This window comes from Geotrypetes seraphini, chromosome 4 (genome assembly GCF_902459505.1).
Source record: "Geotrypetes seraphini chromosome 4, aGeoSer1.1, whole genome shotgun sequence".
Taxonomy (NCBI): Eukaryota; Metazoa; Chordata; class Amphibia; order Gymnophiona; family Dermophiidae; genus Geotrypetes; species Geotrypetes seraphini.
In genome coordinates this window covers 202854114-202874366 of record NC_047087.1, presented here as the reverse complement: position 1 = coordinate 202874366, position 20253 = coordinate 202854114, and the positions used below count along the sequence as shown (strand labels likewise).

At 44.3% G+C, this 20253-nt stretch overlaps 1 protein-coding gene across 19 annotated transcripts in view; it reads left to right on the top strand.

Annotated features, from left to right (window-relative positions):
* Positions 1-20253, top strand: part of CAMK2G (calcium/calmodulin dependent protein kinase II gamma) — a 543897-nt gene that overhangs the window by 252663 nt on the left and 270981 nt on the right. For all 19 annotated transcript variants that reach the window (XM_033940484.1, XM_033940503.1, XM_033940486.1 and 16 more), the window contains 2 exons: positions 6508-6562; positions 14519-14584. In XM_033940484.1, the coding sequence (XP_033796375.1) occupies positions 6508-6562; positions 14519-14584 (121 nt within the window). The remainder of the gene's footprint in view (positions 1-6507; positions 6563-14518; positions 14585-20253) is intronic.

Below are 20253 nucleotides of genomic sequence, written 5' to 3'. Positions count from 1 at the left end.
GCATTGTATCCTGCTACCACCCTCCAAGAACATTTCAACCTCACCAGTTTTTTTTTATTTTTAGCTAAAATGGCCTTTTGAAGAGTGACTTGATGTAAGAAATTGGCAGGCGTTGTGTTCTGCCATTTCAGCTGTGCGGTGAAGCTTACGCGCCACTGACTTGGCAAAACTTTTGTGAGAGGAGGCCAATCGTAACCAAGAGTGGGTGCTTAACGTTTTCAGGAGTTACGAAACAGATTGTTTTCATCATCCCAGAACTTGAGAGCAAGTGATACTTATTCTCTTTTGACAGAAGTGGCAATTTGCTGAGTGTAGTAACAGCAGAACATATGTAATTGTTGCAGTGCCAGTTTGTATATGTGCTAGTTTTACTGTCAACTGGAAAAAAGAAATGAACTCGCAAAAACAATTCCTGTTAACTCATTGTGCGGGATTTACACCTGGTTTCAGTTGGTGCAGTTCCTCACGCTGAAAGTTGAGCATGAATTCTGGTGCTATGCACTATTCTATAAAGTACTACTACTACAACTACTAGTACTACTCATCACTTATATAGCTCTGAAAAGCATACGCGGTGCTGTACATTTATAGACAGTCCCTGCTCAGAAGAGCTTGCAATCTAACTTGGACAGACACATGACATATAGGGTTGGGGATCAGAACACAAGGTGAAAGGAGTTAGGAGTCGAAAGCACTCTCAAAGAGGTGGGCTTTTAACTGGGCCTTGAACATTTGTCAGAGATGGAGCTTACCGTAGGGATAAAGAGCACCTATCCTGGAATAGAATACTGTTCAACACCATTTATAGAATTTCTCCTTATAGCACTCTACCTAAGTGCAGTTTAACATGTGTGACTACAGATTAGGGCCAATTAATCTTGTTAATGTTAATTCACACTAGCAGCTTTTTTATTTTATTGCACCAGAGCTTTGGAATGACCTTCCTCCATACCTCTGCGTAGAATCAACACTTTTCCAGATTTAAATCTCTGCTGAAATCTTAACTTTTTGTGTGAAGCGTTCAATTTAGAAGCCATTGGATTAATTTTCCAGGGTGTTTTTAATCCGGTTTGGCAGCCACAGCGAATGTTTTTATCTTTGTCTTTTTCTATCATGGTTTAATGGCGTTCCTTTCCTTTTTTTAAATTTATTTATCAATTTTCAAATTACAAATCAAGTATCCATTTGTACAGAAAGATAAAGATAAGCCAATGAATGAAATATTCAATTACTAATTACAACTTCCTAGTAATGGAAATAAATAGAAAATAGTAATAATCATAATATCTTATATCACAGAAAGAAAACTATAGCTTAACTTCAGCTCAAGTCCACAAATAGGATCCAAGGTGTAAGGTTAGACCCCCCACAAATGTCAGGTTAGACCCCCAAAATGTAAGGTTTAGAGGGGTTATATTGAAGCGGCCTTACACTTAGCAAGGTCCCGAATTCAGTACCCTCACAGAAGATTCATTAGGAAGTAAAATCAAATGACAAGCACAGCCAGAAGTGATTGCATAAAGAATATAATATAGAAATACAGAAAAGCTGGCTGGATACTTAATGTATGTGAATTCTGTGCAGGAGCACTTAGGGTTTCTCTGCATCAACATTCCAGAGTCAGATTGATATAATGTCCCATAGGCCTTTGCTGATGTTGGTTAAGCCAACTGAAAAAGCTGGTTGCTTGCAATGCTAGGCTGACACAAGGTATAGATTTTGTGAGAAATTTAAAGAAAATTAACAAACAACGCTGCCAATTATAAAGAAGAAAAAGGCCCAGTTAGATGATAGAGGATAGCGAATAAATCAACATAGCCCTCATATTTTCCCCTCAGCCAGGGGTGCTGCAGAAAGGATTGTTGTCAGCTGGCTAGGCTGAAAGAAAACATATTTTCCCATACATTTACATGGATGATGAAGAAAAAAGGTCACCCCCAGAGCAGTAACACCTAGTTTTAAGAGCAGAAATTCACGTCTCCTTTTTTATGTGTCCTGTGCTAGGTCTGGAAAGATTAAGGTCTTAAACCCAATAAATTTTTTTGTTTATTTTTAAAGAAAAGCCTAAGCAACCAGTTTTATCTGGTGCAAGGGCTATTGTAACAAGAAGCGTTGCCGCTGTAGCGGATTCCGTATCAGAAAGTTTCAACATTGCTGAAACATCAAGTGGTTGCTGATCCCCTTCTTGTATTTGTGTTTGTTCATCTCTTTTGATAGGTAAATAGTAAACCTGAGTGAATGGTGGCAGTGTATCCTCATGAATTTCCAATATCTCCATCATATAACATTTCAACATGTCCCTTGGATTTATTGTCGCCATCCTGGGAAAATTGATCAATCTGAGATTATTGCTATGAGCAAAATTTTCTAAAGATTCCAGCTTTCTTCTCAAATTAGTGTTATCCTTAATTAATGTTTCTCTAATTTGTTTAGAAACTTTCAGTTCTTGATGGATATTCACTAAAGAATTTTTTTGAGTCATCTATTTCAGCTTTCATATTTTCAATAGTGGTTTCTTGGGCATTGAATTTATCTTCCAGCTGTTTCAGCTGAGGTTTAATTGATTTCGCCAAGTCTGCCACAGGATCCCAGAGAGAATCCAAAGTTACCTCTCGGGGTTTTTCTATCATTTGAGAAACATTTATATATTGAGTAATCTCATCAGTTGGCATCTTCTCCTGACCAGCACTCTCCTGGATTCGGTTTACCCCATAGGACTATTAAACTCTCAGAATCCATAGGAGTCTCCTGCAAACGTAAGGAATCTCTATCCATGCTCCCCTCTGTGGTCTTCATGGCCTCCGAGGGAGAATTCAATCCGCCTTCCGGAAGCTCCTCCACTCGTGGGGAGCTGGTAGTCTGAGGAGGAGGGGGAGGTGGTCTGGCATCAGAACTTAACGTTGTCTCTAAGCCCAAGGAGTTTCCTGCCATATCGCCTCTCGGGAGCGTCTCCAGTGGGACTGCCGATGCCCCTGGCATATCCTACATGCACTGCAGAAGCTCCTCAATGTTGCTGAAAGACGTCGTCCCTGACCGCCGCGAGGCTCCAGCGGCACTATGACATCTCCTTTTTGGCGTTTGGAGGTGATATCAATCCGAAGCAACAATAAGTAAGTTGTTAGAGGCAGAAATCGGCATCGTGTTACTCAGCTAGCTGGGTCAGCGGACATCTTGGTTCCCGATCCCCCTTTCCTTTTTATATAGCTAGATTTTATTATTGTAAACCGTATTGATTCATCCAACGGAACACACAGTATATTGAGTGCCAAAAGAACATAATTAAGTTATGCATGTAACTGGCATTATTTTAATCCACAATTTTGCACAAAAGATTATAGAATGAAGGGGATTGTGGTTACACTTCTCCCTCCGAATCCGCGGTTTCAGCATCTGCGAATTCGGTTATTCATCATTTTTTTTTGAGGGGGGCGGTTTTAATTTTTTCACCTATTTTTAAGCCTTACCTGGTGGTCTACAGGGCTTTTGGGGCAGGAGCGATCTTCCTACACTCCTTCCATGTGCAGATCACTCATAGGAAATGGGTGCAGTGAGCTCCCGTAGTCTCTCGAGAGACTACGGAAGCTCATGGCACCCATTTCCTACGAGTGATCTGCACGGGGCAGGAGCGTAGGAAGATCGCTCCTGCCCTGAAAACTCGCTAGACCACCAGGTAAGGTCCGGGATGCCAGGAGGGAGGCGGGGTGGGTCAGAGCTGGCCGAGAAGTTATTCGCGGTTTTTCACACTTTGCGGTCCAGCTCTGCACCTAACCCCCGTGGATACGGAGGGAGAAGTGTAGAATGAATTTGAGATGATTTTTAAATCCATGGCCCTACAGCCATCTTTGTCCCGTTAACTCTTCACCTTTCAGTTCTCTTAACATTCAATTCCCCAAAATTTGGAACTACCTCCTGACCTGCGTGTGTCAGACCTCCTCCTATTTTCAATTTAGGAAGGTGCTAAAAATGTATCACTTGCTAAAAATGCTATGCTAAAAATGCTTAGTCTTGCTATGATTCATAATGTCTATGTTGCTAACCTTAATTAATCTTATGTAAGCCGCAATGATTCCCAGTTGACAAGAAACAATATAATAATAATAATTTTATTTTTTTGTATACCGCCCAACCAATAGTTCTGGGTGGTTCACATCAAAAGAACTGTTACATTTCAGTGAAAGTACAAAAATCAGAGAATACAACAATAGAATAGGTATGGTTTCATTCTTGTTTTATTCCGTGTTTGACTTTAAAGCTAGCTAATGTCCTAACTAAATTCTTCAGAACATTTCTTACTTTTATATATTTTTTTTGGAACAACATGTGTGTACCTCTTATTCTAGTTCCCTCTCCTTGTTTTAAAAATCTCTTTCATGCTACTTTCCCTGTGGTTCATGCTGTATTGTCGGTGTGATAGCTGCATGGAGTGTGTACAGTAGTACCCAGAGATATTTACATTAAGGCCAAGAGAGGATTTTCAGTGTGTTCTTACTGCCCACCAGGTAGGTGCAGTAGAGAATGACACAGTGACAAAATTCATCACCGTTCCCGTCCCCGCGGATAACCGCGGGAAATAATCCCAATTCATTTTTTTGTGTCTATTTCAGCCTCAGTCCTTCTACACCAGCATTCTTCAAAGCAAAGCTTGCGGGTCAGTGGTTGTGGCCATTCATACACTGATTCTTTCCTCTCTCCTTAAAGAATGACATGAAGATTGTTTACCGCGGTTTTCCACGGGGACAGGAACGGTGATGAATTTTGTCACCGTGTCATTCTCTAAGGTGCAGCAAGTGGTGAAAAACTTGAGGAAGGTGTCCTCCAACATTCTACACTGGGAATTGCAGCTTAAGTTTGTTTTCCGCCTTTATAGCTCGCCCATACCGAGCCTGCCGGATGGGCATCACCCAGATACATCACTGTCCTAAATGCACTCAGGCACACGCCTCACTGGGGCATATGTTTTGGTCCTGCCCTCGCATTCTTCAGTTCTGGCATCGTTTGGGTCACTATACTACCTCTCTCTGGGGTCGGCGGTGGACTCCGACTCCCAGAGCACTATTTGGATTTTATGCTATTACATCTCCCAAACCTAAAGGACTTTCAGCTTTTGTGGCCAGTGATGTTGCTTGGCAATTTTGGCCCAGTGGCTGGCCAGTGAACCCCCAACTTACAGTCAATGGAGATCACTGATGATCATACATGCCTCTTTGGAGCGTAGAAATTTTACAGATCTAGAAACTGGTCCTGGAAGCGCTTTTGGCTGAATCTTACTCTTATTGCCAGGAGTAATAATAATAATAATAATAACAGCTTATATACCGCAATACCGTGAAGTTCTATGCGGTTTACAAAAGATTAAGCAAAGGTACAAATTGACTGACTTCAAGAGGGGAAGAAGAAAGAGAAGTAATTAGACAGGAAATTCATTGTTGAGGTGAAAAGTGATCAAAAGGACAGTAGGTCGCTATTGAGAGGAAAGAGATAAGTGGATCAGTTGTCAAGATGTTTTAGGAACAGGTGTGTTTTTAGACGTTTCCTAAATACCTCATAAGTAGAGGGCGAAAGTAATTGTTCTAGGTCTTTACCCCATGATGCTGCTTGGTGTGAGAGAAGGAATTCATGGTGTTTTTTCAGTTTGCAACCTCTCACTGGGGGGGAAACGAAGTTGGAATGTGAACTTCTCTTGTGTCTGTTGGTTGAGAAGGAGAAAAGGTCAGTAATGTATTTGGGGGCAAGTCCGTGTAATGCTTTAAAGCAGAAACAGGCAAATTTGAATTTTACGCGTGCCTTCATCGGCAGCCAATGTAGCTGCCGGTAGTAGGGAGTAGACTACTGAGCTTGTAACTTGATTATTCTTTTGCTCCCTGTGCTCGGGGATTCCTCTGTTTTTGTTTTGGGGGATGAGGGGAGTGGGGGGGAGGGGTGAAGGTATATATTGTGCATAAATGTAAGTGCCCCGTTTTGTTTTGCTGCAGTTGTTTACTTGCACATTGAAAATTAATAAATACATTTAAACATATATTAAGGCCAAGAGTAAGTAAGCAGGAGAGCCTTTCAAACACTGTTTATTCTGATACTGTAATTCCTCAGCAGTGAAATAAAATTGAAAGTGGCAAAAAAAAACCCCAACCAACCAAACCATGAATGTTTTTAACTGTCTCCTGAATTCTGCCAATGGTGCTGCTTTAAGTGTTAACCTGTAAATATGCGACAGTTGGTGGCAGCTGCCACATCTGTCTTCTACAGCCCCATTGACTTCAGTGGTGCAGATGGCAGGTTGCTTAGGGTATTCCACAAGGTATTGCAGATGGCTTAATGCCATCACCACTGGTGACAGGGGACAATCCATTACTTATGTTCTGGAGTTTGAGTCTCTGCATAGCCATCACAAAGTAGGAGACGGCTATGAGACCAGAGAATGACCTTAACACTGGTTCCTAGGACTTTGCTCTTCGGCAGTTCAGTTCATGAAATGTAATTTGCTTTTTTTCTTCTTTATTTTTTTTGCAGTGCGCCTTCATGACAGTATTTCTGAGGAAGGTTTCCACTACCTCGTCTTTGACCTGTGAGTAAATCTGGAGTAAAATTTCAAGTCTAGAGTAGCCAAAGGATTTATACTGCTCTTTGCTGGTGAAAATATTCTTATACTTATAAGCAGGGCTGCAAGGATCTGATCTGTGTGAAGGATGTATGATGTAACCATATCAAAAGAACTCACTCTTTCTTGGTCTCCTGATATTGGTATGGTATATATCTCTGGTATATCAGTCTTTTCAGGCAGTGCTGAATCATGGTACAGTATATCAAAACTGGTAATAAACATAAACATTTCATCTTGGTAGAGGTACCTAAAAATTTGTTTGCCTAGGGCCCAATTTAATGTTAATCTAACCCTGGGTATACTCTCCTTTGGTAAATGCCCTGTTTGCCCACCCCTAATACCAGCCCTATTCACAGGTGCTTATTTGATTACACATGATTGCTCGGGATCCTTCAGGGTCATTAATACTAGGAAAGGACAGTATTTTAGATGTTTAAATGCTTTTCAGCATTTAAAATGGTGCAGAGTCCGCATTCAAACCCTTTGAAGCAAGACAAACTTAAGGAGTAAAGATGCAAAGAGGAAAAATAAGACATTATTACTTTATGTAATGGGGAGAGGAGTGATATGCGTGTGGGGTAACCTTATAAGCAACAGTGATGGAAACTAGAATTGGAAGAGACTTTGGGATAGATCTAAAGGACACTGATTGGAAAAAGGCTTAAAGTGTTGTTAGAATGCTGTGTTCCCTTTCTTCCCTTCTTCAGGTCCAGATTGAGGCCCTGATTCACTAAAGTCAGTAATTGTCACTAAACCTGTTTTTACAGATTTAGCGACGATCGCTGCTAACTAGTGCTTCCCGATTCACGATTCGAATCGGTTCACCGGTTCACTTCGGGTGAATCGATTCGAATCGATTTAAATTTTTTAAAAATCGGCTTCCCGATTCGGACCCTCCCCACTTGCCCCCTAAAGCAGGAGCGGCTTTAGAGGGCAGGAGGGAGGGTCAGTAGGGAAGTGCTGTTGTCGGCTTCCCCCCTGGCCTCCCTGAAGGACTGCACATCGCATTGCATTTCCCCCCCCCTCTCCCCGGAAGGCCTCCGTGTTCACTCTGGCCTCCCTGCAGCGTTTACCTTATAGCTGCAGCCTGCAGCGAAGATCGCGTTTACAGAGTCTTTGTAAACTTGCTTTCAGTTGTTTCCTCCGCCCCGATCCTGCCTCTGACATCAGAGGAGGAGCGGGACAACAGCAGAGGAAACAGCTGAAAGCAAGTTTACAAAGACGCTGTAACCACAATCTTTGTTGCAGGCTGCGGCTATAAGGTAAAAGCTATGGGGAGGCCAGAGGGACCACGGAGACCTTCCTGGGGGGGGGGGGGGGCGCAGTCCTTTGGGGGGGCAGGTCTTCAGGGGGTGGGACAGACCTTGGGGAGTGCAGGCCTTCAAAGGGGGAACAGGCCTTTAAGGGTGGAACAGGCCTTTAAGGGGGGGTGCAGACCTTTAAGGGGGGGACAGGCCAGGGATGGGGGGACAGGTCTCAAAGGGGGGGACAGGTCTTCAAAGGGGGGACAGGCCAGGGATGGTGGCATAGGCCTTCAGGGGGGATAGGCAGGCCTTCAAGGGGGGACAGACCTTCAGGGGAGGGGGGCCCTGGTGTAGAAGTACACGGAGGAAGGAAGGGGGTTCAAAGAGACGTGCATATGCCGGACTTTGGGGGGGAAGAAATAATGGGTCTAAAAATAGAGGAGAGGGAGAGAGATGATGGACAATGGGATTTAGGGAGGGAAGGAACAGAAAGGGAGAGAAGTTGGACACAAGGGATGGTGTGGAGGGGAGGATAGAGATACTGGATAGGAGGGTAGTTGGGAAAAGAAAGGGAGAGATGGTGGACCCTGGGGTGGTGGGGAAGGAGGGAGAGATGCTGGATGAAAGGGTAGTTAAGAAAAGGTGGATCTGTGGATGGAGACGAAAAAAAAGAAAGATGCCAGACCTCCGGGGGAGGGAAGGGAAATGGAAGGGGAGGACAGAGATGGCAGATGGATGGTTAGAACGGAGAAAGAAGGAGACCCTGGCAAGCAAGTTATCAGAAGACAACCAGAGCCTGGGACCAAGATTTGAATAATGACCAGACAACAAAAGGTAGAAAAACGAATTTTATTTTCCATTTTGTGATTACAGTATGTCAGATTTGAAATGTGTATTCTGCCAGAGCTGGTGTTAGACCGCAAACGTGAGCTAGGATTTAAGAGAGAGGGGAAAAGTCTTTTTTGTGTGTTTATTTTGTTTACACCACAGTGCCAGTGTAGTTAGGAGAAGGCAAAGGGAGTGAAGAGGCTATAAAAGGGGTGAAGAGGCTATAAAATAAATCCACCAGGATGTTTGAAAAAAACACCCAATTGGGCAGGAAAATCGAATCAAAAAACCAATTCAGTAGGCTGAATCGAATCAAAATTTTTTTCCTGAATCGGGCAGCACTACTGCTAACCAACCCGATTCACAAAAAGGCCCACCGTGTGTTTTCCCCCTCAATCGCCCATTTTCCTATCCAGCCATGCAAATTTGTAAAACCCCATGCAAAATAGCCAAGGGATTGATTCACTAACATTTGCTTGGCTATTTTGCATAGGGTTTTATGATCCTAACTGTGTTACTGACAACTCACCAATTACCTGGAGAAATTTCCACTACTTCAACCTTTTCAACATGGATTTTGTTCTAATTTTAGTACTGAAACTTTATTGATTTCTCTTCTTTCTAAAATCCAACAATTACGACTACAAAATAAATGCTCAATTTTGCTCCAGTTAAATTTGTCTACAGCATTTGATGTAGTGCATCATGATATTCTGCTTCAATTATTTTCAGATATCGGATTTAATCAAATTGTCCTTGTTTGGTTCTCCAAATTTGTATTGTCTCGATCTTATTCAGTCAATATTTATGGGAATATTTCTAACTCCTGGCAGCCTCCTTGCGGGGTTCCCCAGGGCTCTCCGCTTTCCCAATTTTGTTCAGTCTTTATATGAATACTTTGAACACGTATAAGTTGTCAGCTTGGGAAATGCTCTTTACCTATGTGGATGATATCTTTATATTGATTGAGATTGATTTAAATATTACCAATTTAACTTTTAAAATAAACCATTGTATTTCCAAACTTCAAGCCTGGGCTATGACTGTCCAGATGAAGCTAAATGCAGCCAAAACTAAACTTTTGTGGTTAGGCCCAAAACTGGATTATCTCCCTCCCACTGTACTTTTGGACTCTGGAGCCTCCTTACAAATTGAGTTCTCCTCCAAGATTTTGGGAATACTTTTTGACTCTTCCCTTAACTTTAAGGATCAGATAAACACTCTGGTTAAGAAATGTTTTTTTAACTTACGAATGCTGAGGAAGGTTAGATCTTGTTTTCATCAACGTCACTTTTCCGTTCTGATCCAATCAATTGTGCTTTCTCGGCTAGATTATTGTAATGCTATTTATCTTGGCTTCACAAAAATCTATCTTCAAAGACTACAGTTGATTCAGAATACCGCTGCGAAGCTGATTTATGAAAAAAGCAAATTCGACCATGTGATTCCCTTGCTTTTGAGCCTTCATTGGCTCCCAGTTTATCTCAGAATTCAGTTTAAATGTATATGTATTATTTTTTAAAATTTAACATGGTATTTTTATTCCTCTTGTTCCTCTTCTATGGAACGTTTATAGATTTTCATATGCGAGAGGTACTCAACAATTTAAACTTTTCCTTCCTTCCAAGAAAAGAATTAAAGGAATCAAGAAATTCAGCCTCTCCTTGGCTTTTAAATTCTCCCAATTATGGAGTGCTCCTTTGATTTTGAGGTGTCTTCGTTCCTTCCAATCTTTTCGTAAATCCTTGAAAACTTTTCTATTTGCTAAACACTTTGAAAACTAATTTCCATGTATTTTAGTATTATTTTATTTATTTATTTACTTATTGTTAACCGTGTCGAGCTTCCCAAGGTTGAAGACCCGGTATATAAGACTAAGTTTTAGTTTAGTTTAGGTCTGCCTGTTGGGGTTTTTTCCATTTTTTTTAATGGCACTGATATTTTGCATGTATATTACACAAGCAAAATAACTGCACAATTTAAAAAAAAAAAAAAATAAAGGAAAAAAAGCCCCCCCTGACAGAGCGCCTCCTCCCTGAACCAAAAAAATGGCAGGAGGGATGCCCTATTCCTCCTGCCATCGCCTCCCCCGCATGAACTGATATGGCAGGACGGATGCCCCCCCACAAACTGATATGGCAGGAAGGATGCCAGCTCGCACCTGGCGTCAGGCCTCCCCATCCCTGTGGTGCAGTTAGGCCAAGTCCTCCCCCCCCCATCGTCGCCCCCCTCCCCGTACCTTTAAGTAGGGAGCAGAAGGGGTGCTCAGTCACTCCTGCTCATCCGCCGTCTGCGTCAGCAATGCAGGCCTTAGACTCTGCCCCTGTGCATCATGTGATGCACAGGAAGGGGCCTAAGGCCCTGATTAGCTCAGGCACCTCAGGCAAAGGTACAAGCACAGAGCCCTATAGAACACTGCAGGAGAGAGGCTGAAGAGGAGACATGGAAGTAATAGTGGCTACCAAGAAAGATATATTTCAGCATCTTGTAAACTGTGTGTTGTAGCACAGTGGTGTGCCGTGAGAGATTTCAGAATTTATTTTTAAAATTCCCTTCATAAGGAATAATTCATAAAAAAAAATATACTCTAGAATAGATGACGTGTATGTAAGAGTCTTGTCACTGCTGGCGCCTCTCCGCCCTCTAGCATACCTCTGTAAATGTTTGCCAGTGCAAGCATCATCTTCCACCTGCTGCTTGTGCCAGCCTCTGCTCCCTTTTGATGTTACTTCCTGTCATGGGACCAGGATGTGACGTCAGAAGGAGTCAAGGGCAGCACGAGGAGCAAGTGGAAGAGCAAGGCTCAGTCCTGGGACCATCCCTTTTCAACATATTCATAAGGGACTTGACCCGAGGGCTTCAGGGTAAAGTAGCACTGTTTGCCGACGATGGCAAACTGTGTAATACAGTAAGCGAAAGCAATCTCAAGGATAGCATGACGCATGATCTGATCACGTTGGAAAACTGGTCCTCGATATGGCAGCTGGGCTTCAATGCTAAGAAGTGTAAGGCCATGCATCTCGGCAGCAGAAATCCATGCAGAACATACACCTTGAATGGAGAAACACTAGCTAGGACTTCAGAAGAACGGGACTTGGGAGTAATCATCAGTGCAGACATGAAGGCTGCCAAACAGGTAGAGAAGGCCTCATCCAAGGCAAGGCAAATGATGGGATGTATCAATAGAAGCTTCGTTAGCCGCAAACCTGAAGTCATAATGCCACTTTACAGAACCATGGTGAGACCTCATCTGGAATACTGTGTGCAATTCTGGAGGCCACATTACCGTAAAGATGTGCGTCGAGCTGAGTCAGTCCAGCGGATGGCCACTAGGATGGTCTCCGGACTCAAGGGTCTCTCATACGAAGAAAGACTGGGCAAATTGCAGCTCTATACTCTAGAAGAGCGCAGGGAAAGGGGTGACATGATAGAGACATTTAAGTACGTCACAGGTCGTGTCGAGGTGGAAAATGACATATTCTTTCCCAAGGGATCCTCGGTCACAAGGGGGCACCCGCTCAAACTCAGAGGAGGGAAATTTGGTGGTGACACCAGGAAGTATTTCTTCACAGAAAGGGTGGTGGATCAGTGGAACAAACTTCCGGAGCAGGTGATCAGAGCCACCAGCGTGCTCGACTTTAAGAATAAATGGGACATCCACGTGGGATCCCTGCGAGGGTCAAGTTAAGGAGCTGGGTCATTAGCACTCAGACTTAATGGGGTGGGTCAGTAGAGTGGGCAGACTTGGTGGGCTGTAGCCCTTTTCTGCCGTCATCTTTCTATGTTTCTATACTGCTCGTGCCGGCGAATATTTACCAGAGGCATAATTTCAATTATAATGTGCTGTGAAAAACATTTGCTCCATTTAGTATTCCGGAGCTAAAATAAAGTTTGCAAGATCTATTATGTAGAAAGGAAGCAAACCAATTATAGGCAGTGTTCCTGAAATGGACCCTGGCAGCTTTCTCTGGATAGTTGTCCTAATTGAGAATTAGAGATCTTTAACATTAGTACTAAATCATAAGGGGGTCACCCTCCCTCCCCTCCCTGATAAATCTAGCCCAGTGGTGGGCAACTCTGGTCGTCGAGGGCCGGAATCCATTTGGGTTCCATATGAACGACTACTTCGGAAAATTGCGAGCCATGGAATCAAGGGTGAAATACTCATATGGATAAAAAACTGGCTGGAGCATAGGAAACAGAGAGTGGGAGTGAATGGACAATACTCGGACTGGAAAAGCATCACCAGTGGGGTACCACAGGGCTCGGTGCTTGGACCCGTGCTCTTCAACATCTTTATAAATGATCTGGACATAGGAACGACGAGCGAGGTGATTAAATTTGCAGACGATAAGAAGTTATTCAGAGTAGTGAAGATGCAGGAGGATTGTGAAGATCTGCAACGTGACATAATCAAGCTTGGGGAATGGGCATCGACATGGCAGATGAGGTTCAATGTGGATAAGTGTAAAGTGATGCATGTCGGTAACAAAAATCTCATACACGTATACAGGATGTCTGGGGCAGTACTTGGAGAGACCGCCCAGGAAAGGGACTTGGGCGTTCTGATCGACAAGTCGATGAAGCCATCCATACAATGTGAGGTGGTGGCGGCGAAAAGGGTAAACAGAATGCTAGGAATGATAAAGAAGGGGATCACGAACAGATCGGAGAAGGTTATCATGCCGCTGTACCGGGCCATGGTGCGCCCTCACCTGGAGTACTGCGTGCAGCACTGGTCGCCGTACATGAAGAAGGTCACAGTAGTACTTGAAAGGGTCCAGAGAAGAGCGATTAAGATGGTTAGGGGTTTGGAGGAGCTGCCGTACAGCGAAAGATTAAAGAAACTGGGCCTCTTCTCTCTCGAACAGAGGAGATTGAGAGGGGACATGATCGAAACATTCAAGGTACTGAAGGGGATAGACTTAATAGATAAAGACAGATTGTTCACCCTCTCCAAGGTGGGGAGAACAAGAGGGCAATCTCTAAAATTGAAGGGGTATAGATTCCGTACAAACATAAAGAAGTTCTTCTTCAGCCAGAGAGTGGTGGAAAACTGGAATGCTCTTCCGGAGTCTGTCATAGGCGAAAACACCCTCCAGGGATTCAAGACAAAGTTAAATGAGTTCCTGCTGAACAAGGACGTACCCTGATAGGGATAGTCTCAGTCAGGGCACTGGTCTTTGACCAGAAGGTTGCCGAGTGAGCAGATTGCTGGGCATGATGGACCACTGGTCTGACCCAGCAGCGGCAATTCTTATGTTCTTATTTCCCCAATGAATATGCATGAGATCTATTTGCATGCATTGCTTTCAATGCATATTCATTGGGAAAATCCTGAAAACCCTACTGGATTCCGGCCCTCAAGGACCGGAGTTGCTCACCCCTGATCTAGCCTCATTTTTATGAACATGTCTGTGCCCCACCATAGTCTAAGACCCAACACTAGTCTGTTGCTGAACTTGTAGGACTTAATTTTTTTTAAATTTTTAATTTTTTTTTCTTTAAACAGCTGGTCTGAGACTTCTTTCCCCACACACCATAGTATTTTGTGCTATGAAATGTGATAGCTGCTGATCTGTTCTACACTCTATGTACTTCCACCTCAAGGGGGATGTGCCATTTCCAGCAGGCCGCCTCAGCTTCTCCAGTTCTATATTCATAAAATAATATAAAGGGTCGATTGTTGCTTTTGTTTTTAGATAGATGAATTAAGTTGAAAGCACTTTTTGCAAATCAGATTAGATTATCCTATTCATATTTGTGGTGGGCGGTGTGTGGGATGTGCTTGTGATTTTGTCTTATAATGTCCCTTTAACGCTCTTCTCTCTTCTGGCTCTGATTGCAGGGTCACTGGTGGGGAGCTGTTTGAAGACATCGTGGCCAGAGAGTTTTACAGTGAAGCAGATGCCAGGTAAAGATGGTTTGATCAATGATTTCCTGGGGCGGCAGTTGGCCTGCTGCCCTCTAAAGATGGGAGGACATTATTGGTGATCTCTGGAGCGATGCCTCATTTATAGACACGTTCTCTTTCAATAATCCCCACCTCTTTAATTGTGCAGTTTTGCTTTTTGCATGCGTCTGACTGCTGTTGCTATGATAACCTGCCTCAGCTTGGTTGCTATGGCAACTCCATGTTGCGTCTTCGTGGCCCTTTTGCCTCCTCTCGCAGACAGTGCTGTAGTCTATTTGCTGCTGAAGAGACAGTGTGTGAGGGGAGAATAGCAAGTTCTGCTTATCAATTTATAAAAAGGAGACTGCAGTCTCAAAGGTGGAAAGGTCTCTCAACAGCAGTGTCAAAACTAAGTGGGCAGATATAGTGGTTGTGTTTCAGAGGCAGTGTCTTGTAATGCAGCTGTGACTCAGATTGAGATCAACCTTCTAGCACCTGTTTTGAGCATCCTTGGATGTGATTTTGAGTAGCAGGGAAATGCTGATTCCCTGGGTTCCTGTGTGGGCAGTGGGGAAGTGTTGGGGCCATAGTGTACGGATGACCTGCAGAATCTACTGTTTCCAGGGCCCACGCAAGAGATTACAGCACTAGTTCATACTCTGCCCCTCCTTCTCTCCCAGCCAGTTCTCTCCTCCCTTCTCTGATTCTGCTGCCTGGTCCTGAAAGGATGCGGCTTCATAGGCCAGCATCAGTGTCAAGCAGTAGTATCAGGGGGGAGAGGACTGAAGTGCTGTACTTCCCTCCTCTGATGCTGACACTGGCCCTCCCCCCCCCCCCACCCCATTTTGGCAGCTGGAATATGAAGCCACACCCTGCCGGGACAGGGCAGCAGCGTTAGAAGAGGGAAGAGGAGAGAAGTTCTGTTCTGAACCAGAAAACTGCAACAAGAAAGAGAAGGGAAGTGTTGAAGATGCAGGGTAGCTTAACTCATGGGCCAGTGATGTCACGGTCCTGGACATTTGACTCCCTGGGCCAGAGCCTAGCCTGGTCCATAGGTTAAATCAGCCCTGTCTACTCCTGAATGGTCAGTGGGGGAAACTCCTGTTTCCCAGACCTAGTTGGGCAGTTGGATTGGGATTGGGATGGCACCTGTATCTGGCTGGTTAACTGGAGTCTAGGTATAAAACTACCATATATCGCTCCAAGAAGTAACACAGTTAACATGCAGCACCTATCTGTTGTTTTACACAGTAAGAAAATATTGGTTTTGGTTTTATGTATTCCTTTATTCCAGTCATCAGCTTTCTAATTGTAATAATAATATACTTAGAACTGTCTTGAAGTGCAGTTAGGCACACATCAGGCTCTGTGCTATAACAATACTTCTAAGAGCGTGTAATTACAACATAGGCTCGTCGCGTCTTATTGCTTGAACAGCAGCAGCTCCCAGGAGCCAAATCACTATATTTTATTCTTTACCAGAAACTCTTGGAAGCTGAGTCCCGGTACTAATTTTCTAGCCTCAGCTCCTCACAACAGCCAGTGTTGTTCTGACGCTGCAAAAGACTGCATTGAGCTCATATGCATAAGTGTTAGATGTTGAGCCTTTCCTCAAGCTGAATGGTTTTCCTTGCAATCTGATCCCATTAATATAAATGAAGCCTGGATGCTCAAAAAAAGGAAATCCTATTGGCTGAATTCCTTTGTGTACACAGCAGGAGACCTCGGGCTCTGTTGCTATACTTATTTCAGAGCACAAGGCCACTGGGGGCTCAGGCCCTGCACAGATTGGCCGCAGAGGGCTCAGACCCTGCACAGATTGTACAACAGAAGGCCACAGAGGGCTCAGACCCTGCAGAGGTTGTACAACAGACGGCCACAGGGGGCTCTGGCGCTGCACAGGTTGTACAGCAGAAGGCCACAGGGGGCACAGGCATTGCACGGGTTGTACAGCAGAAGGCCGCAGGGGTCTGCACAGCTTGTACAGCAGTAGGCTGCAGGGGGCTCAGGTGCTGCACAGGTTGTACATTAGAAGAATGAAGGGGGACTCAGGCTCTCCACAGCAGAAGTAATAGGAAAATGCAGAAATCGATCCAGTTCTATCGGGTACCACTGTATAAATTAAAAATACCTACCAAGCACATCTTGATGCTGATGATGATAACTTTATTCTTATATACCGCACTAGCACAAACATTTCAGAGTGGTTTACAAAGGAAGAGACTGCATACAGACAGCAATACAAAAAACATTTAGAAATACATCAGCATGGAAATATTACAAAAAGCAAATTATCCCCTATACTGTATGTTCGGGAAGAAGGCTCTGTTTGGCACAGTGCAAGAATTAAGAAGATTACTAGCAGTGAAAGGGAAATCAAGATGGCGTACTAGACGGACGTGCTGAATTGGGCTATAAGAACATAAGCATTGCCTCCACTGAGTCAGACCATAGGTCCATCATGCCCAGCAGTCCGCTCCCCGCGGCGGCCCCCCCCAGGTCGATGACCTGTAAGTGATCTATTACTCTAAAGCATTTGTACTGTATAGTACCCCTCTAATTGTACCCTTCAATCCCCTTTTCCTTCAGAAATTTGTCCAGTCCCATTTTGAAACCCAAAATCGTGCTCTGCTTTACGACCTCCTCCGGAAGTGCATTCCAGGTGTCCACCACCCTCTGAGTGAAGAAGAACTTCCTGGCATTTGATCTGAATCTGTCTCCCTTCAATTTTTCTGAATGCCCTGTAGTTTTTGTTGCCCCTGCCAGTCTGAAGAATCTGTCTCTCTCTACTTCTCTACACCCTTCATGATCTTGTAAGTTTCTATCATATCCCTTCTAAGCCTCCGCTTCTCCAGGGAAAAGAGCCCCAGCCTGTCCAGTCTCTCAGCATACAAAAGGTTCTCCATGCCCTTTATCATTTTTGTTGCTCTTCGCTGGACCCTCTCAAGTACTGCCATATCCTTCTTAAGGTACAGCGACCAGTATTGAACGCAGTACTCCAGATGCGGTCGCACCATCGCCCTATACAGCGGGAGGATAACCTCCTTGCTTCTGGTAACGATACCATTCTGTTCACTTTTTTTGAGGCCGCAGCGCATTGTGCCGCCGGTTTCATTGTTTTATCCACCATAACCCCCAAGTCTCTTTCTAGGTTGCCTTCCCCCAATAATATCCCCCCCATCTGTTAATTTCTCCTGTTAACTTACTTTTATTATGGGTAAAAGAAAAGGGAAAGTAAGGACTTTCCTTAGGAGTCCTCTACTCTTCCTGTCTTGTCCATCAAGAGGTTTGTGGTCCGGTTAGTATTTCCCCCCGGAACCGATGCTGGCAGTGAGATGGCATTACCAGTGCTGAATGCTTCTCTCAGCCTGGAGGAGAGACTTCCGTCCTCAGATCCAGGCATGGGGAAGCTCCCAGAGTAATTGATGGAGCCGTGTAAAGCAGGCACGCCTAGTGGCTAGTGAAACATCATACGGAGGGGACAACCAGAGTCTGAAGGGAGCTGTTGGGGGAAGGAATGCCGTTACCAGAGAATGTCCGGAACCATCTCCTGGGACAGCTGGAGCTTCTGGGAGAATTAGGTAGACAATTACTACCGGATTCCTCAGAAGAGGAATTGAAGAACCAACAGAAGGATGGTGAGCCCTCTCTCTCTCCCCTATGATTAAACCTACCCATGTTACGGATGAATATATCTGGGATGAAGTTCCTCATTTGGAAAAAATTTTCTTAGGAAATAAAGTTTCAGTGGATGTTTCCTTACAAGATTGTAAAACGCACCTAGTTACCCAGGAGGCAAAGAATTTTGAACTGGAACAAAAAGTTGAGGAAATGCAACAAGACCTAAACATATTTAAATCTAACTCCTTAGTGTTTGGACAAGGATATGTGGGACTTAAGAATAAAGTGGAAAAGTTGGAAAACTACACACACAGGTTGAACCTCCATTTGGTGAACTTTCCTTAGTTAAAAAAGAGTGCTCCTATAGAAACATTTATGAAATATCTGATAGAGAATTTGGGGGTACCTAAGGAAGCACTTCCTTCTGTTTCCTGAACATATTATTTGCCTGGGAAGAAGCGGCAAATCTTGAGACAAGAGTTATCTATGGATAACTTGAATTTAACACAGCCATTTTGATAGAAAACTGAAAAAAGTGAGACATTTTCAAAACATTGCACATGCAGATGAAGATGGCAGACAGCAGTGAAGATTCGCTAAATTTGCATGTGCCTATCGCTGGTCATAGCGATGGGCACATGGGCAGAAAAAACACATTAAAGAACCTCCAAAAACACAGCAGCGGGAGAGATGCTCACTCTCCCCAGCTGCCAAGACACCTGCTGCCACTCAGCCGTGCGCACCGCCCACAGTGAGATGCTCACTCTCACCGCTGCCAAGTAACCTCCCCCCATCTCCAGTGCCCCCTCCCCCTTACTTCAACATAGATGCACGGAGAGCGCGGACTCCCTCCTCCTAGCTGGCCTGCCTTTGTCATCTAAAGTGGGACTTCCCCTCCCAGTGCATCTTGGGATGCACCGGGGAGGAGCCTGAGGCTCCGAATGGCACAGATTATATAAGGGAGTGGCCTTATACAACTTAGACCAATCAGAGCCTCAGGCCCCTTCACGGATGCACTGTGGAGGGGCTTAAGGCCCCTCCTATGGATCAATCATAGCCTTAGGCCCCTTCACTGTGCATCCGGGGAGGTGCCTGAGGCTCTGATTGGCCCAGGTTGTATAAGGCCCCTCACATGGGAGGGGCCTTATACAACTTGTGCCAATCAGAGCCTCAGGCCCCTCCCCGGTGCATCCCAAGATGCACCAGGGAGGGGAAGTCCCATTTTAGACAACATAGGCAGGCCAGCTAGGAAGAGGGAGTCAGCGCCCTCCATACATCTATGTTGAGATAAGGGGGAGGGGGCATTAGAGGCGGGGGAGTTCACTTGGCAGGAGGGAGAGTGCATCTCTTCTGCTGCGAGCGGTGCATATGGCTGAGCGGCGGCAGGTGTCTTGGCAGTGGGGAGAATGGGCACTTCTCATACTGCAGGGGAGGGGTATTTTGATGCAGTGGGAGAGAGAATGGGCATCTCTCCCACTGCATTACAACACAGGCTTTCTAGCATTCTCTGACACTGACCGGCACCCCTGGACCAATCTCTCATTTTTGTCGCAAAAAGCCGATGCCGCTTTTAGAAAATGGCTCGGCATTTTTTAAAAATCCACCGGAGGGCTCTTTTCATTGTAGAAGAGCCCATTTGCATGTCATTGTCGGAGACTGCTAGAAAGCTCGCATTTAACAGAGATAATCTGTTTTGATAATCCACCGCTAAAATGCGTACAGGCTAAACCGTCGGGAAACAGTTTAGCAACGGTGTTAAAGTTTTGAGAATCTTCCCCTGAGTCTGATAAGGACTGAGTGATAAAGCTTTTTTTTTGTGATCAGGATGAGTTGTTTCTAGATGGGAAGGTATGAATATTTCCTGATGTCTGTGTAGATACACAGGAGAAAAGGAAGCAATTTTTATTGCCTTGTCCCCAGGTATTATCCCTTGGTGCACATTTCTTTTTATGTTTTCCTTTTTGAATCTATTAGATACCTATTCTATGACTCAAAAGAACTCAAGGCTTTTCTTGAAAATAAACAGCCAATTCAGTCCCAAATGCTGATAGGAGGGAGTTGAATGAAGA